General features: G+C 36.1%; 2 protein-coding genes across 2 annotated transcripts; both read left to right on the top strand.

Moving 5' to 3' along the window:
- Window positions 1-2,089: 2,089 nt before the first annotated feature.
- LOC132040111 (lysine-specific demethylase JMJ26-like) lies at window positions 2,090-16,835 on the top strand. Its single transcript, XM_059430732.1, is given in 16 exon segments — window positions 2,090-3,322; window positions 3,410-3,522; window positions 4,660-4,762; window positions 4,861-5,002; window positions 5,317-5,344; window positions 5,678-5,707; window positions 5,793-5,902; window positions 6,027-6,514; window positions 8,477-8,806; window positions 9,719-10,108; window positions 12,857-12,929; window positions 12,999-13,084; window positions 13,944-14,063; window positions 16,090-16,151; window positions 16,500-16,541; window positions 16,543-16,835. Coding segments are annotated over 16 exon segments (3,216 nt in total). The 5' UTR covers window positions 2,090-2,257; the 3' UTR covers window positions 16,577-16,835.
- LOC132047639 (flavanone 3-dioxygenase 2-like) lies at window positions 16,653-17,269 on the top strand. Its single transcript, XM_059438657.1, has 3 exons — window positions 16,653-16,784; window positions 16,875-17,090; window positions 17,135-17,269. The coding sequence occupies exons 1-3, from the start codon at window positions 16,653-16,655 to the stop codon at window positions 17,267-17,269; spliced, it is 483 nt and encodes a 160-aa protein (XP_059294640.1).
- The last annotated feature ends 994 nt before the right edge of the window (window positions 17,270-18,263 follow it).

The following is an 18,263-nucleotide window of genomic DNA, read 5'->3' as shown; positions in this document are numbered from 1 at the left end:
AAATTCGAAAAAAAGTCGTTTCAGGCATAATTTGGCCTGATGCGTCGCCCAGGGCGGTGCACTGGGCCTATGTTATAGGACCTGTTGAAAATTACATTTTTATGGGATTTTGGCTTGGGGCGGCGCCCTAGGCCATTTCTGATAGCATTCGGTAAAATGGGCATAACTCCTAGCACAAAGCTTTGTTTGGGCTCCACAATATACTGTTGGAAAGCTATTTCAAAGGGCTACAACTTTCATGTTTTAAGTTTTCTCAAATTCTAAACGGTTTTCACGAAATTGGGATGGAAGCCAGACATATCGAAAACTAAGCCGATTCTATCGAATCTTAAGCGCCTTACTATTAGTCATCTTGAGGTGATCATATCTCCTTGCTCTGATCTCTGATAGGCCTGTTCCTTATATGGTTGGAAAGGTATTTCTATGTACTACAACTTTCATTAAGGGTACTTTCCCAAATTCCCAACTAACAAAGGGGTTATAGTTTCCCGAAGTAGGCTTGTCAAAGATTTTCGGAAAACGTTCAAACCTTCAGTTTTTCCACTAAAACTCTAAAGATAAGAGTCTAACCTTAGTTTTAAGATACGGGGTGTAACAACTTTTTCCAACTCTATTCTCAAGAGAGGATAACTAAACTAAACTAAACTTATTTGAGTTACTCATCCATTGTTTTTTTTCTTTTTCAAATGAATAACCTAGTAAATTGAACTAAATGAACTTCAAAATCGGCGATGCCATTTATTTAGCCTCTGAATATGTATTATAATATTAGTAACTTGCCTTACACCTTTTTAAAGAATCTTGGCGATTTTCAAAGTAATATATGATTGAATGGACAAGATTTGCAATAAAAAAAAATTAAAAGTGTAAAATATAGTAGAACACTCCAATTAAAAGAAAAAAAAAAGTACAAGAAATTTCAATAAGGGCAATATTGGCTCCGCCACTAGCTACAATAGATTTATGAATAATTTCAAAAAACTCCCTCCATGTTTATCTTTATCACACTGACCTCCCTTGTGGTTTGAGATATTACGCACATCTCTCTTATATTCATTTTTTTAAGAAGAAAGTTGGTTCAAATTAAAATATTGTATAATTATCCAATAATGTCTTTTTGTGGGAGAGGAAGGAGGCTAACCCCTCCTTCGCTTCTCCTTATTAGTAGTAGTACTTGGTAATCGTGTTGTTTCTTCGTTCTTCAGCGCTTATTACTAACTATCGCTTCATGTGCTTTATATTTTGTTATTTCGCCGTCTTATTTTCTTGCTACCTTGCTTTGAATTCTTCTTTTCTTTTCAGCCGAGAGTTTATCGGAAACAACCTCTGTACCCCACAAAGATAGAGGTAAGGTTGGCGTGCATCCTACCCTTTCCAGACTCTACTTATGGGATCACACTGGTTATGTCATTGTTGTTCATGTTGTTGCTGCATAATTTTTAGGAAAACAAGTTTATTAAAAATGAGGAAGATGACTTTCATAGTGGGAGTAAAAAACAATTTTATATGTGTCATTCCACATTAACTGTGTCTTCCACATCCTCTAACACACCCCATCCCCACGACCCCACCCGTGTACCCCCGCCCCCAGCCCTCATAGTATTTATTTTGATTATATACAAATGATTTTATGATAATATTTTTGCTTGAACACAAGAAAATAAATAAGAAACTCGCTTATTTTTCTCAAAAAAAAATTCCCAAAAAAATAATTTCCTACGTACCGAACACACCCATAATGATATAAAGTGAAAACGAATTGTCTATTGCCAAATTTATCAAAGAAGGAGGCATATAATACAATCCTATTAGAATTAATTACAAATTACAAATGCTAGTAGATGAAAGTCAACAAGATAAATATTATACACCTTTTAAGAGAAACAAATGAATAGGAAAAATTTTCTGGCAAATAGAAGTTACGGAGTATATGAAGATAATTTTTACTAGCATAAGAAGATGCTATTAAAAAAAAAATGAAAATTTTGCTTCTGTAAATTTATGCAAGGCAATTTAATTATGAAAGATTTTAAATTGTCTTAAGTACTATTTACTACTCCAAGACAAAAAAAAAAGGAACCGCCTCTGCGAGAAGAATGTCTCTGTTTGAGGTAAATCCCCAGTGGACACGACAACCAAGACAAACACAAATATAGGAAACTTTCCCTCTTTACCCTTTCATTTTTCCCTCTAAAAACTCATTTTCAACATACCTTAAACCCACAGCTCACCTTGTACGGAGATCAACACGTCGGAAATGAAGCCGGACGAATCTGTGCCGCCTGATGATGATCTCCGTTGCATAAGATCAGACGGTAAGAAATGGAGATGCAAAAACTATAAAGTCCAAGGTAAGTCCATGTGTGAAAAACATGTATCTTCTGCTAGACGTAGTAAACCGCAGAAGAAACTGCGTGGAAAATGCATTGCGAAACATGATGCAAGTGATGATTCTGGTGAGAGTTTGGTTAGAAAGGTGAAGAAAATCAGGAGAAATAGAGAGGGTTATGAGGAGAATGAGGCTGTTACTTCATTGAGGATGATGAAAGATAGTAGTATTATGATGAAAGCTGTAAATAAAGATAGTTTAGATGATCACATGAAAGTAAGGGGTGATGGTAACAAGAAGAAATATTTGAATAATGTGGGGTTTAGGGGAAAGAAAAGGGAAACTAGTGGAAACTCTTCAAATGAAAAGGATAGGATGAAAGGGAAAAAAATGATTTTACAAGAGGAAGAAGAAAGTGGGGATGCTGAGAGGGTTAGTAGAGTGGTTAAGAAAGGGGTTGGATGTGATTTGAATAAGTCAAGGTTAAAGGGGAAGAGTAAGGAGATTCAAAGTGATGAGGAGAAGAATGGTGGTAAGTTTTATGAATCAAAGAGGAAACGTTCAGCCAAATTGCTGGAACCTATTGAAAAAGATGTTGAAAATGAGTCTTTACTTAGGAGAAATGATAGGAAATTACCAGAGAAGAAAAGATTGGAAGTTGCTTTGGAAAAGCAAGATGATGATGACCAAGATGACTGCGCAGATCCAAAGGGCATCAAGAATGGTAGTACTTTTTATGATTCAAAGAGGAAACGTTCAGCTAAATCACTGGAACCTATTGCAAAAGGGGTTAAAAATGAGTCTTTACTTAGGAGAAATAATAGGAAATTAACAGAGAAAAAAAGAGTGGAGTTTGCTTTGGAAAAGCAGGATGATGATGACCAAGATGACTGCGCAGATCCAAAGGGCATCAAGAATGGTAAAGTAATTAGAAGAAGTGATAAAGGTAAAAAAAAGAAGGTCGACACAAGAAGGAAGCATTTCAGTACTGATGTGAGTTCATTTACTCTACTCCAGATTTAATCTTTCTGTTGTAGGCTGTAATTGCTGAGCGTAACCTGACATCATTTTACTAAGCAGGACCCATATGATGATTGCCAGATGTGCCATCAGTGCATGAAAAGTGATCGAAAGGTTGTTCGGTGTAAAAACAGATGTGGCAAACGCTATTGTAGCCCATGTATTGAAAGATGGTAATGATTTGTTGGTTTTACCTTTGAGAGTTTCTCACTATTCTTGGCTACTAAAATTATGTTTGTTAAGTTAAAGAAGCTTCTTTTTTGGTGTCATCTCATATTTTAACTGAACAACATTGTTGGTTTTACCTTTGAGAGTTTCTCACTATTCTTGGCTACTAAAATTATGTTTGTTAAGTTAAAGAAGCTTCTTTTTTGGTGTCATCTCATATTTTAACTGAACAACATACTTGTAGATTGATAGAACAGGAAAAATGTGTTTCTTTTAGTGGCTGTTCTATATTTTCTTACTAGTGCGTGTTTGAGCTTTGGTTGGGAAGTTTACATGTAATAAGAATACTTGATAATAACACCCTTTTCAAATGTGTAAGTTACACATGGAAAAGTACAACATTTTACCTTGCTTTGTGTTTTTGAATGATTAGATAGATCAATTTTTCTTTGTTATGAGTCTTCTGCAGTCATTTAGTTGGTGTCATTCTGAGCTGTAGATGCACTTCATTGTAAGTAGTGCTGTTGTTTATGCACAACATAACCGTATAATATCCATGCCAGCATTAATGTTGTGATGTGGGATGGAGGGTTTAATCTAAGGATATTTCCACTTTATCTCTTACACGGTTACATCTCTTAGATGTTTGGTCCAGTGGAGGTTGATCCACAATAGCGAATGTCTTGCCCAGCTGAATGGCCTAACTGGCCAGATAATCAGCTGTTCCGTGACTGGATATTTTAGTGTTTACTGAGGGGGATGTATGTGGAGAAATGCTTAGTAGAATGCCAATTAATTTTTTTTCCTCCAGTCTCCACAGGGTGATATTGGAGTTACCTATTCCTGCATCCACCTCCAACTGACTAGCTTGAAAGATGGATCAAACTTGTTAAGAACTGCTATTCATGCTTCATGGACATTGCAAATGTTTTTTCTCCTTTCCATTTATTACATTATGAATTTATTGATTTAAATTAGGTAAAGCTAATCGCGGGTCTCTTATAGTTTGAAACTGTAATTAATAACAAAAGAAGTACTGTTGAACAAGTGTCCATCTGATCATAAAATGTGTTGGCTAATCTAGTTTCAAACATACACACACATGTTTATTTTGTTGGTAGATGATGTATTTATGAATGTAGGTACCCTCATCTGTCAGAGAAAGCAATCGCTGAGGATCGTTGCCCAGTTTGTCATGGGAACTGCAATTGCAAAGATTGTTTACACAAAAATATTATCCCTAAGGTTAGATTTTGCCACAAATATATTTCTACATTCCACTTTCCGCTATCCGGGCTTGTGATTGCTGTATGCTGATGCATTATCTTCTCCTTATACTACAGGAACCAAAATATTTAGGAATACCACACGAAAACAACAAAAAAATTAATTGCTTGAAGTATCTTGTGAATGCACTTTATCCATTTTTGAAAACATTTATCCATGATCAAACCATTGAAAAGGAGATGGAGGCAAAAATTAAAGGTATTATGCATACTCTTTTTCCTGTACATAAATGGTCTCCTGGTGATATATCCTTTTAGTGACTTTTGCCTTCCATCTGGTGCTATTTGTACACAACGCTTTTTTTTTTGAGGTATTATTTGGTCCTTCTTAGGCTTGAACCGTGTACACAAGTTTTCTTCCACCATGCTTATTGGTGGAGGCATTTGTAGCTCTAATAAAGCTTAGAGGCCAGACCAAAGTCCATTGGGCAACTTGAATTCATTTCACTATATCTTATCACCTTTCTAAGGAGTCTGATTCATTACCAAATAGTTGGGAAGCCTTTCGAATAGGAAGCAGTATTTTAGCAATGCCTGAGATGCTTTTCTGTGTAATAACAGTGCGACTTCACTTGAAAAATTATTTCCTTGCATTTATATGTCTTAGTCAGCTTGATGCAAAACTTAATTCCTGTTTCCTTGAGGGCTTAAGTGTGGGATGGATTTTTAGTTACATGATGTTATTACTTAAAGAAATTTAGTTTTTTCTTTAAATCTTACCTGTGAGTTGGTTTATTCACTGTTAAATCTTATTATGAGAGCTATTTTCTGAGAAGAATTATTTGTACTTTGAAAAGTGGTTACCTGTTTATTCAGTTAAAATCGTGGCTATGGTGCAGCTATTGATATTGACAGTGGAAAACCTATAAAGAAGATCCTTTTATCTGGATGAGCGTGTTTATTGGTACGCCATTTCTTTGACTTGCAAAACTTCTCCCTTGGTTCTGTTTGTCGTCACCATTGCCTTAATATGCTATGTTTCATGGCAGCGACAACTGCAACAACTCCATTGTTGATCTCCATAGAAATTGTCCGATTTGTTCGTATGATCTCTGTCTGACCTGCTGTCAGGAAATTCGAGAAGGTTGTTTTCTAGGAGGTGAGATAGTGGTTTTGTTTAGTTTTATAATAGATGAGAACTTTACCTGCTAGGAGTTTGTCTCTTGCGTCATGTTCACCTTGTAGAACTTCTTCCGGTTTGATCAATAATGCAGATTGTGCAGATGAAGATAGAAGGCTCCCTGAATGGAGAGCAACAGAAACTGGTGATATACCTTGCCCGCCAAAGGAAAGAGGTGGCTGTGGAAATAACTGCCTGGTGCTCAAGTGTCTCTTTGGTGAAAAGCGGGTTCAACAGATAGTGAGGAAAGTTGAAAACGTAGTCAAAGCAAATTCATCTGTCAGCGAGACCTGCTCTGTTAAAGAACAGTGTGCCTGTAACTCTAAAAATAGAAGAAAAGCAGCTTCCAGACCAGATTCTGATGACAATTATTTGTTCTGCCCTTCAAGTGACACACAGGGAGGGCACCTGGAACACTTCCAGACACACTGGAGAATGGGAGAACCTGTAATTGTACGCAACGTTCTTGAATTAGCATCTGGATTAAGCTGGGAACCAATGGTGATGTGGCGTGCATTCCGTAATATATCAATCAAGGGGGGCTCATCAGATTTGGTGGTGACAGCAATTGATTGTCTCGATTGGTGTGAGGTGCATCATCTTTGATGGTCCCTTCTCTTTTGTTTCCTGTCTTATTGGAAGTCGTAATCTTTTCTTAAAACTTGTGTTTTCTAATCTACAGAACTTTAAGAATTTAAGCAGGACATAACCAAAATGAGTAGTAATTTCTGGAATTACAACATTATATTGTGCAAGTGCGGTTTTTCTATGAGACATATTTAGTTGTCTGTGAGTAACCCAGTTACAATCATGTATTCCTTTTTATTGTTTAGTTTCAGGTCCTTTTTTTTTTTTTTTTGATAAGGTAACACTTGTATTTATATCCAAAAACAGATCTGTCACAAAAACTGACAGAACTCCCTAGTTACAAAGAGTACAAAGAAGATCTTCAATCCTATAACAAAAAGTTATATAGAACCTAAGACATCTAAGAATGATTCTAGATCTTCCATATACTCCTGTTTACACCAAAAATAGAATAAAGCTAAGCAGTTCATCTTCATCTTCTGAATAGAATTACATTTGTTTTCAAAACACCTGAGATTCCTTTCTTTCCAAACAGTCCACCAGATGCAAGCTGGTATAATTCTCCATCTCTCTTTGTGGCTAGAGAAACTGCCATAGCTATTCCACAACTCTAGGACTTGGACAATTCTCCCTAGCATAATCCAAGATAGCCCTTTCATATTGATAAATAATCTCCATAATTGATAAGTAACCCTGCAGTGAATGAAGAGGTGACAAACATTTGCTGCCTCTTCTTCACAAAAGAAGATCTAGGACAAAGGTGGATACCCATCTTGGCATGAGATTCTCCTGTTCAGAACTGCCTGCTTAGCTAAAAATAGAAGAAAAGCATGACACTTTGTAAATTTTTGTCTTCCATATCAGTTTCATAGGGCCAGTGATCAATCTGGAACCTGAATATTTTGAGTGTCTTATAGGCCTATTCATAATTGAATTAACTGGGAACCAATGGTGATGTGATTCTGTAAGAATAGGCAATCTTCAACATCTTTAGTGACCTTTATATAGCTCCAAGGTCTTGTAGAAATCTGCATTAACTTTGATGGATCTCCCAGTCATTTAGAAGTCTTGTACTGGAAGTCAAATTTCACCCCTGATTTGACCATACCTCTGCCACTGTAGCATTTTGTTGTTGATTGAGAATGTAAATATCTGGGAATAAAATTTTTAAGGTACCTTGTCCTATTGAGGACTTTTAAGAGTCTCATACGTTCCCATGAGTTATTGCTATGATGTGCAGTTGCTGTCTGGTGGGTTTCCTTTCAGATATGCGATATCAGTTAGTGCTTTGAGTTTATTGGTTTTGCGTAATTTATTCCTTGGATGCAATTAGCTATATTTTCCATGTTGATGCCACATAATGATATTTATAGAATCCAATGTAGCTTTGTCGTAACCACGGTGTTGTCTGATATAATTTAAGCCTGAAATTGATATGTATAAACTTGAGGTGAGATAATCCTCCCTTATCAATTTTATTTCCTTTTTAATGCGCATTGATGCTAGAGTGATTGGCCATGTGCTGAACTGATCCATTATTTTTTTTTGTATCAGTAAATTGTACTGATCTGTTAAATTAGAAGTTGTTACCTCTAAAACTTCGTATGATAAGAGCAGGAAGAGTATCTCATCAAATGTTTAAATACGGTTTGCTAGCCTTTTGTTGCCTACCAGTTATATCAAAAATTAAAAGTATCTAACATTTTGGGAAGTCCCAAATTGAGAGGTGATGCTTGAAACGGGAGGAAGATGTTCGTTGTAGAGACAGTAAATTATACCACTGCATGGTCTGCCTATAAAAGATCATCAGAGAATTCATGCTAGGTTCACTTGAAATATGATATTGTTAGTTCAGGAGTTCATGATACTTGGTTGAAGGAATCACCATGTCTCTCATCTAGCTGATTAAAATGTGTCTTCAGTCAATGCTTAGATAAGCTTCTCTTTTATCTTCATGTCTTTCAGGTGGATATAAATATTCATCAATTTTTTAAGGGTTATATTGAAGGTCGAAGGCACAAAGATTTCTGGCCCAAATTGCTTAAGCTTAAGGACTGGCCCCCATCTACAGAGTTCGAGAAACGGTTGCCACGCCATGGAGCAGAATTCATTAGAGCCTTGCCATACAAAGAATACACACATCCACTTTCTGGTATTCTTAATGTTGCTTCCAAACTTCCAGATGGTATACTGAAGCCAGATCTGGGTCCAAAAACATATATAGCATATGGATTTGCTGAAGAACTTGGACATGGAGATTCTGTGACAAAGCTTCATTGTGATATGTCTGATGTGGTATGCATTAATCATTATGAGTTGAATAGTTGGTTTCCAGCACATTAGTTACCCATTACCTTTGATGTCATTGGAATCTGGTTAAATCTTATGCTTGAACGCGCTTATGTGAAAACAGGTCCCGAGAGGTGGCTATACAAGATTTAGTTATTCATTTAACAGTGTGTCATCATCATAAAAAATACAGAGTGACTAAGTAATGGAAAACTTACAGTTCCAAGATGGAGGATATATATTGGTTTGGGTATTCCTTGGCACTTCCCCAGTCCCATTTAGGTTTGTTGCTTTGCTGAGAATCGAATTGTATAATATTTGAGGAACTTGAAATGTTTAATGTTATCTAGCATAATTACTTTTTAAAATATAAAATCTCCTGTTGCTATAAACTTTTAAGTTTTATTTTTGAAAGCAAAAAGAATAAAGAAAATAAGAAATCAGCTTCTAATATATATCCGAAACAGAATTGATGATACTGGATTTACTGATGAACTAAATAATGCTGGATTTACACTGGACTACTGAACTTGGAGAAAAGTATAGTGAATCAAGAGAAGCTTCTACTTATGGAAAGAGAGAGGAGTTCTCAGGACTAGAACTATTATTTCATATGCAGTAACATAAAGAATAGACTTTTCTGAGATCCACTACAAAAAAAAAAGAATTAGACTTTTCTGAGATCACTTCTATGCCTAAATGTAGAGCCATTAAGGTGGCCTCTATATTCACCTTCAAAACCCGATACCTTCAGAATCTTGCATTGAAAACTCACAGCAGGGATTTCCTTCTCCTAAACCTGGTTGTGTTTGTATGTAATTCCGAAGAACTTAAATTATCCATTCAGTATAGTTTCACACCATTTTCCGGTCTAGTTTTAATTGTAAAAATTAACTGCTATATTTCTTGATGTTGCAGGTAAATGTTTTAACGCATACTGCTGATGTAACTATTGATAAGTGGCAGCTTTCAAAACTTGATAAGCTGAAGGAAAAACACGCTCTTCGTGATCGAGAAGAACTCCATATTACAGATAGAGATGATCATCTAGTTCTTAAGAGTGATTTTGCATCTGCAGAACAAGAAAAATGGAGTGATTTTGTTCCCTCTGACCGGAATGTGCAATTGCAGAGCGATTTATCTTCTGATCAGGTGGTTGATCTTGGAAACAAGTTTGAGGGACCAGAGGAAGAAAATGGTGGTGCTGTTTGGGATATCTTTAGGAGACAGGATGTTTCCAAGCTCGAGGAATATCTTAAAGAGCACCACAAGGAATTCAGGCATACCCGTGGTTCTCCGGTGGAGCAGGTGCGTACCTCATTAATGTGAAGCATATGCATAAGTGGGAAGAAAGAATATATTCCTTCAATCCATTAAATGTGTCCTACTATGAGCTGCACTAATTTTTTTTTTGGTAAATAAAATTTTTATTACCAAGTAACGTTTTGTACAGAAAAGAAAAACTGCATTTGGACAGCCCCAAACTGCAGTACCCGAACATCAACAATTCTGCTCAAACCCAACTTCCTGATCATCTAAATTCTACTGTCAAGGATAGAAATTCATTTTTTGAAGCCTTTTTGCAGCCTCTTCTGCATTGATCTCCTGGATGATTCTCCTAGTGATAGATCTCAGATCTGATTGCATGTTTTGAAAACCTCTTTGTTTCCTCTCCAGCCAAATATAGTAAATACATGCAGCCATTGTCATTCTATATATTTCAGTTCCTGCATTCTTCCCCTTAGCATGCATTTCTGATCATCTTAGCTCCTCTTGCCAATTTAGTGCTGGTCGATGAACTCCTAGCCACTGCAAGAGTTCACTCCAGATTTGTGCAGAGATGTTACATTGGAGAAATAAGTGAGATATGCTCTCAGTTTGTGTAATGCATAAAGGGCAGTCCTGATTGCTTGTCACACCCCAATGCATGAGCCAGCCTTTTGTGGATAATCTTCCATGAGCTACTAGTCTTAATAAGAAAATCCATTTAGGGGATCCATAAAACTCCCTGCTCACTAGAAGATACATTTTTTTGATAGAGAAGACTGACATAATCACTAGATCTCTTTCCATGATACCAACTTGCTCTACATAGCTCTTCATTTTCAGAATTTTCTGTACCATCCAAGAAGTCTGCTTAGGCATTACATTCCAGACTTTGCCTCCCCTTTGTGTAGTATGTATGAACCCACTTAACTCATAATTTGTCCTTTTTGCAGCATAAGTTCCACAATAGAACCTAATAGCAGCTCTGTTCCAGGTTGTAATGTCCATAAAATTAATCCCACCAGCAGCTTTGGGGTAACAGAGTTTATCCCAAAGCTAGTAATGCTTTCTTAGTCACATCCATACCTCCATACCATAGGAAACTTTACATGTTTCTTCTATCGTCTTCACAACCTTGGTAGGTAGCACGAGATGCGCTATTATTAAGAGTAAATAATTTGAATTATAATTGTAGTGATAGTTTGGTAGAGTAATATGAAAAAGTAGTTTGAAATGTTAAAAAGTGGATAGTTATGGATTAAACCAAAAGAGCAAAATAGGTCACCTTTCTTGATGTCTCATTGATGTCTCAATTTTTTTCCTGACAGTATAGTAGAGTAACCCATCAAAATATGACCGTTGTCACCAATCATCTATGTAATGCACTAAAATGAACTAACAGGACGAGCTCATTGTCACATGGCAACCTGAGAGAAACATTATCATTTAAAGAAAGAGATCTTTGTCCAGTAGTCTATATTAGATGCGTTATTAAACCAAAATTGAAGAACTTACAAAGAAATATATCTCTAGGGGATCTTGGGCTGGTGAAAAAGTATCATCTCATTTTATGGAATTAGGCCCATCCCCTATAAATGTCGGGGGTTTTCGAGTAAGGATTTGAGAAGTGTTCAATATGTCGTTATTATATGAAGGTTTGGAGTGAAGGCGTGCTCTGTGGACAGGGGTCATTTTTTATGAAAGTGGAATCTAAAAGGGGGCTGGAGAACAAATTTGATAAAGCAACCATTTTGGGGCATGAAATATAGATCAAAATGGAAGATTTCTTTTGAAAAAGTCAGCAATCATCTAAATACATGTGTGGGATAACAATCAGTTGAATGTTTTCCATCCATGTTCTCTAATGACAGCAGTCATTGCCCAGATATTTAGTATGGTAAGGTGCAATTGTATGGGTCACATGGGAACCCAAGATTAATTAATGGAAGAACATGTGTTTTTGCAAAAATCAAAATGTTTCATTGATTGAAAGGGACACTTGGAGATGGAAAAGCCATAGAGATGGGGTGTTCACATTCTAGTCCTACTAACAACATATTACTTGAGAAGGAGAATAAGGAAAACTGCAATTTGATTTCCAGAGGGCGAAGACAGTTATAATTATTCATTCGGAATTGAAGCAATTCTTTATATAAGCATGATGATGAATATAAGGTATAGCAGTGTAAGACTATGCAACAATAAATAGGGAACAAGAAAAAGAAGGAAAGCAGGGGAGGTGGTTCCTTTGGCCATATGTATAATATGTATGGAAGAAAAATAAGAGCGTTTTAGGAATTGGAAGCTCTTATGTGGATATTTGTGCTTCGTTTGTATTTTGTTTACACTTTTGTAGTGCATCCAGCGTTCCAAAAAGTTGTGAGGATTGGATGTTTTCTGTAGAGAAACATGTCTCGTTCCATGATCCTGTTTTTTTTGTATATAACTTGTATACACGGTGCTTCCTCCTCAATCCCATAAACAAGTGATATGTCCATGAAAAAAACAAAGAAAACAAAGTACATTATTATAGAGCTTAGAAGCATTATTTCATGCCAGTGCACGCTGGCTGGTGATAGTTGTGTTATCTTGTTTACTTTGCTGTTCATTAACTTGTGAACTGCAGTATGTAGTTTTGTTTGCTATCAAATCCTTTAACTGTTTCTCTGGTCTATTTGTGTTGTCTTAAACAGCACATACACATTCTGATGCTGCCAAATAATTTAAGATTTTTTCTAAACTGAAATGTTCGTCACTAATGATTATTGTTTTGCTAATTTAACTTTGTAGGTTGTTCATCCAATTCATGATCAAATTTTCTACTTAACCGCCTATCACAAGAAGAAACTCAAGCAAGAGTTTGGTTAGTGTGATACCTAGTTAAACGTCATTAGTTTTGTGTTTTCCTTTGTAACTTATTTTGATACTTTAGGCGTTGAACCGTGGACATTTGTACAAAAACTTGGAGAGGCAGTTTTCATACCTACTGGGTGTCCCCATCAAGTTAGAAATCTGAAGGTACAATACCTTTTATCATTTTTATGTCATATCCTTCTTAATCATGAACCTAATTATAGAAGCTGTGAGTTCACATGTACCATATTGCTTGCTTTGCGCCTGCAGCCCCAACCTGTTAAAAAGGTCCAGTCATGCACAAAGAAATAGGGGAAAATGAAACAGAGGCAAGATTGGAAAATTGATTTTTCTTATCACTATGGGTTTGTCATGATAGATTTCATTAGACAACAATTTGGTGTATATCCTCTCAACTTCATGCACATTCATGCCACGTGAACCTCAACACTTTCCGCTTATAATTTTCTGATCTCCTTTGGAATTTAGAGTAAGACCTTTATGCAAAATGTTAATGATGGAACAGCTATGGGTGTTGTTTCTTGTAACTCATCTTCTAGGCTAATGCATGCAGTCATCACATCTCTGGTTCATATCACCACGATAGAACTCTTACATATTTTTTTTTTTTTTTTGCAGATGTTTTAGTAACAATTGGGAAACTCCGTATACAAGTATACCAAAAAAGAGAGAACTACAAATATGTTGTTTCTTGTAACTAATTGTTCTAGGCTACTTCTTGCTTATGCAATCAATTGCATTACATTACTGGAAATATCAAAGTGCATATCACCACGATAGAACTCTTACATAAACTTGTAACTTACAACTGTGAACTGTTCCTTGCTATTTCAACTAGCAGGTTGAGCACAGAGGGTGGTATAGTGAAATTTTCGTGATCTTGGGTCTAAAATTATTACACTAGTAGACACGTGAATAATTTTACAAGTCTCCTGGCTTCTTTCTATATCATGATTCTGTTTTCCCCTTCCATCTCATCTGTCTCCTCTTTTGGGCATTACAGTCTTGTATAAAGGTTGCTCTTGATTTTGTCTCACCTGAAAATGTGGGCAAGTGCATTCGCTTGACTGAGGAATTTCGTGTTCTTCCCCAAAAGCACAGGGCTAAAGAGGACAAATTGGAGGTGAGCTCTTTTTCTTGATTCTAGAGGCATGCCAAATGCTTCTGCTGATGATCTTCAGTAACTCTCTAAATTTTGAGTTCTGGACAAGAAACCTTGAGGAAATGGTTGTTGATATGATACTTTCAATTGAGGCAGCTCAACAAGGTGTTGTTACAAATTTGAAAAATAAGGGGAAATCTTTGCTGATGTGTGTTTTGTTTGAATTCTCTATATACTGCAAAACCGGAATTATTACCGTTTTTGAAAGAATGGATGATCTCACGGAATTTCACGCTTTTAATCCTAGACTCATTTCATGATCTTGTAATTTTCCGAGATGTTTAAGCCTTTTTGGTGTAGTTTGTAAATGCGTAAATTAACTACGGTCGGAATTTTGTTGGTACAGTGAAAGCCATGATAACCCCTACCATCCCCATCTCTTCCCTTCTCCTTTTCTTTTTCTATGTCAGGATTCACTTGAGTATGTCTGGGATATGATTTTGTAGAAGTGATGTCTTGTTCTATTAAAGCGTACCATTTACCTTCTCGTGTACTGCGATAGCTGTTGAAAGTCTTTCTAAATGTCTTCTTCACCCTTCATTGACAAAAGTATGACATCTCATTAACAAAGTTTCTTTCTGTAGTTTCTCCTTTAACACCATTTTATTTACACACAAATTTAGAAAAGATTGCTTAAATTTTAAGGATTTAAGGTAGTTTGAAATAGTGATAAGATATTAATGATTCTTTTCCTTTTCTTCTTTATGGTTAGAGCAAAGTGTGGTAGAAGAGGATGTGTCGATTACTCTCCTTATGAGCTATAGTATGTTTTATTTACTCGAGCTAATTGATAATTTAGGTGTTATTGTAGGAAAATAACTATGTTTCTCTCGTTAGCTTCTTCTTGCGCTTCATTTATTGTACATTGTTTTACTGATCCTAAAGATTCTGCAAAATTTTAATGTTTTCAAACAAAAAGTAAGATTCTACAAAGGTTGTAATTGTAAGTTTCACATGATTAAGTTAGGAGCCGTTTGTTTTTATTTTGATTAAAATTGTTGCATTTAAAATATAATTTGGATATTAAGATGTTTTATTTAGATTGAAATACTCAATGATTAAGATTGTTTTCTCAGCATCTGCCTTATAATTTATTTTAATTCTAAAAAATATTAAATATAAAATTCAAAAAAATAATTAAAAAATTATATCCACACGATATAAGGTTGTAGGATGGTGGTGGTGGTTGCATTGGTGGCTGTTAGCAATGGTGGTTTAATAGTGGCTGTGATGGTGACAACCTGACAGGCTGGTGGTGGTTGTTGGCAATGGTGGTGAGCAGTGGTGATGGTGGAGGTGGTTGGCGGTAATGATTGGCGCTGGTGTTTGGCAATGGTGGTGGCTGATGGTGGTGCTTGTGCAGTGGTGGCCGGCGGTGGTGAAAAATCATTATCATAAAAATCTTTAACTATACATAGTCTTAAGGATCTGGATCTATTTAGACGTGGTGTTTTAAAAAAAAGCAAATACGCTCAATAGCCTGAGATTTAAATTTCAGATCCTGACCTTCATTGAGTGCAAACAAATGAGGCTTTAGTCTGAAACAGTAATAAGATGTTAGGGTCTTAGGGATAACGACTTTTACACTTTTGTGGGCCTCAGCTATGGTTAGTGGAAGAAAGAGGATGTTCAGGCTGATTTCCTTTTTAGATGTGTAGTAGTTGAGCTAATCAATATATTAGTCGTAGTTGATGGAAGAAGAGGTTATGCGGCCTAGATGAGAATAGAATGAAATATAAACTAAGATAGTGGAGAGGACAAATTTTGATGTTTGCTGACCATAGAGGAAGAACATTGTAAAGTGAAATTAGGTGGTGAATTGGTCAAGGAGGAGCAAAACTGAAAGAAAAGAGAAGAGAAAAAAAGAGGGTACGGAAAGTACAACTATACCATTCTGTTTAACTTAAAGATTTTCCTTTTTGTTTATGAAGTTTGTTTCCAGTATTTGCTGTGGGGTATAAATTTTCATGTTTGCTGTCTGCATTAGGTGAAGAAGATGGCTTTATATGCACTGGAGAAGGCTGTAGCTGATCTAAATGACCTTGAATGGTGAGTGGAATAATTCATTTTCTTTCATATGTTAGTAGAGTACTGCTGAAACAAGCTATTTAGCTGCTTCTCTATGTTAGTAGTTGTAGTTGAGATTTAACTTTTCTTTCTTCCCTCCTACACTATCACCATTTCGACTCTTGCACTGATACAAATTCTTTAATACTAGATAAAATCTGAGAGACTGTTATATGGTGAAATAGGAATCTCTTTTCTCAGATTAGTATCCTGCTAAGAAGTCCGAGTATTGCATTTGTTTCTTGTCCTGACAATTTGGAGCGTTGTTCATCTCTTCTGCTAAATATGATTATTTTTCTCACTTCTAATAGAATTTATTCGAATGTGCAGTAATGACAGAATCCAGGCTCAGCAACCACATTTGAGTAGTGAGCAATCTTGTTCAAACTAAAGAAAGGGTTGAATAGTTTCATTCTGTCGTAATGTACATATGCTTGTGAACCACCTGACTAATATCTGGTGATCATGAAAAAAGTGCCGCAAATGACTCCTGTGTATCATCTAATCTTTACTGTCATCAGCCAAAACTTTGGACGCGCTAAGCACATTAGCTCTGAGGCATCTTACAGCTCCAACTTAGAAGCCACTAGGAGACTCGGGGTTTCACAGGGTAATGTCTTCTTTTGAAACATTTGCGGACCTGATTTAGTGGGTTTGCCTTTTAAATCCATTGATGTTTTGCCTTAACCCTCTCATTCCTTCAAGGAATGGCCTTGTCAGTTTAGGATAAACAAGTACCACTTCACCCCGGAAGCTGTAGGTTCCTCTGGCGTTCAGATACACACAGACTCAGGATTCCTTACTATTCTACAGGATGATGAAAATGTTGGCGGTCTTGAGGTCATGAAGAAATCTGGTGAATTTGTTGCAGTTGATCCTTGGCCAAACACCCTCCTTGTGAATCTTGGAGACATAGGCGCAGTAAGTATGCTGCTGCTCTTTCCTATTGCCTTACTCCTTTTAAGATCGAAAAAAGAACTAAACAATCTGTCGTCAATTACACTTGTGTGACCACTGACCACCCTGCAATCACAAAATTTGAGTATATTACCCCATGCAAGGCTTTAGAGGGTCTCTCTCGTTCTCTTCCAGACCGTTAGTTATAATTATCTGGAACCTATTAGTAAATCTTCCTTTTTATTTTGTAAAGAAAGTATTCATTACTTTAATGTCCGTCCACTAAATTTAAGAATAAAAAAAGGCATAAACATTTTATTGTTTCGCGTCAAATCTTTTGAATTTCATTCCTGCGTAATCTCTAAGTGGGATAGTTAATGCTTTTGCTACGAAACTGCTTCGAGGTCGCCAATGCCTTGTTGCTTTTCGACTTTCGATTCTCTCTTTTTTTCTAAAAAAAAATTATTCTAGATTTTGACATAAAGGTATATTGAAACTATAAATAATTTACATGTTATATTCCTTCATTGTAAAAGAAGGGACAAGGAAAAAACCAAATATAGTGGAACAATATATGGTTTGAAAAGCTACAAAACAAACAAGACAATTGCTAATATATTTAGGCATAAGGTTATAAACGAATAGCCTTTTGTATTTCTTATGCATCATTACAATGTGAAAGTGCCCCGAGATATATACAAAAAAGAGTCCCACAAAGGCTGCCAAATAATTTTGAAACTTGTACTAAGGATATGATAGAGATGCATGATGGCCCAACTTATTTATTAACATTTGGAATCAATCACTTCATAGCGCTGATTAGGCGGAAGATGAAACATGCAGAAATGTTCTTTTGTTGTAAATGCTAATGAATTAACTGACAATCAATATCGATGTTTTCTGTTCGATCATGGAAGACTGAATATACTACTATGTGTAATATTGCTTGATTGTCACAAAAGAGTGGTGTAGATATGTACTCGGCGTTTACTAATGAACGAGGTACAATTATTTGCTTCTTAGAATGCGATGAAATTGGTGAATTCTCAAGTAAAACCAAATACCTTTTGGTTAATTTCCAAATCAATGGCAACCAGCTTAACCAGCATCACTAAATGTCTTTAGCTGAAAATATGTGACACACATGGTGGAAAAATTCCATTCTAAGTGCGTCCAAGTGTTTTTCATGTGGACACT

This window comes from Lycium ferocissimum, chromosome 2 (genome assembly GCF_029784015.1).
Source record: "Lycium ferocissimum isolate CSIRO_LF1 chromosome 2, AGI_CSIRO_Lferr_CH_V1, whole genome shotgun sequence".
NCBI classification, from domain to species: domain Eukaryota; kingdom Viridiplantae; phylum Streptophyta; class Magnoliopsida; order Solanales; family Solanaceae; genus Lycium; species Lycium ferocissimum.
Note: the sequence above shows the minus strand (reverse complement) of the source record. Positions and strands in the feature narration are given on the sequence as shown.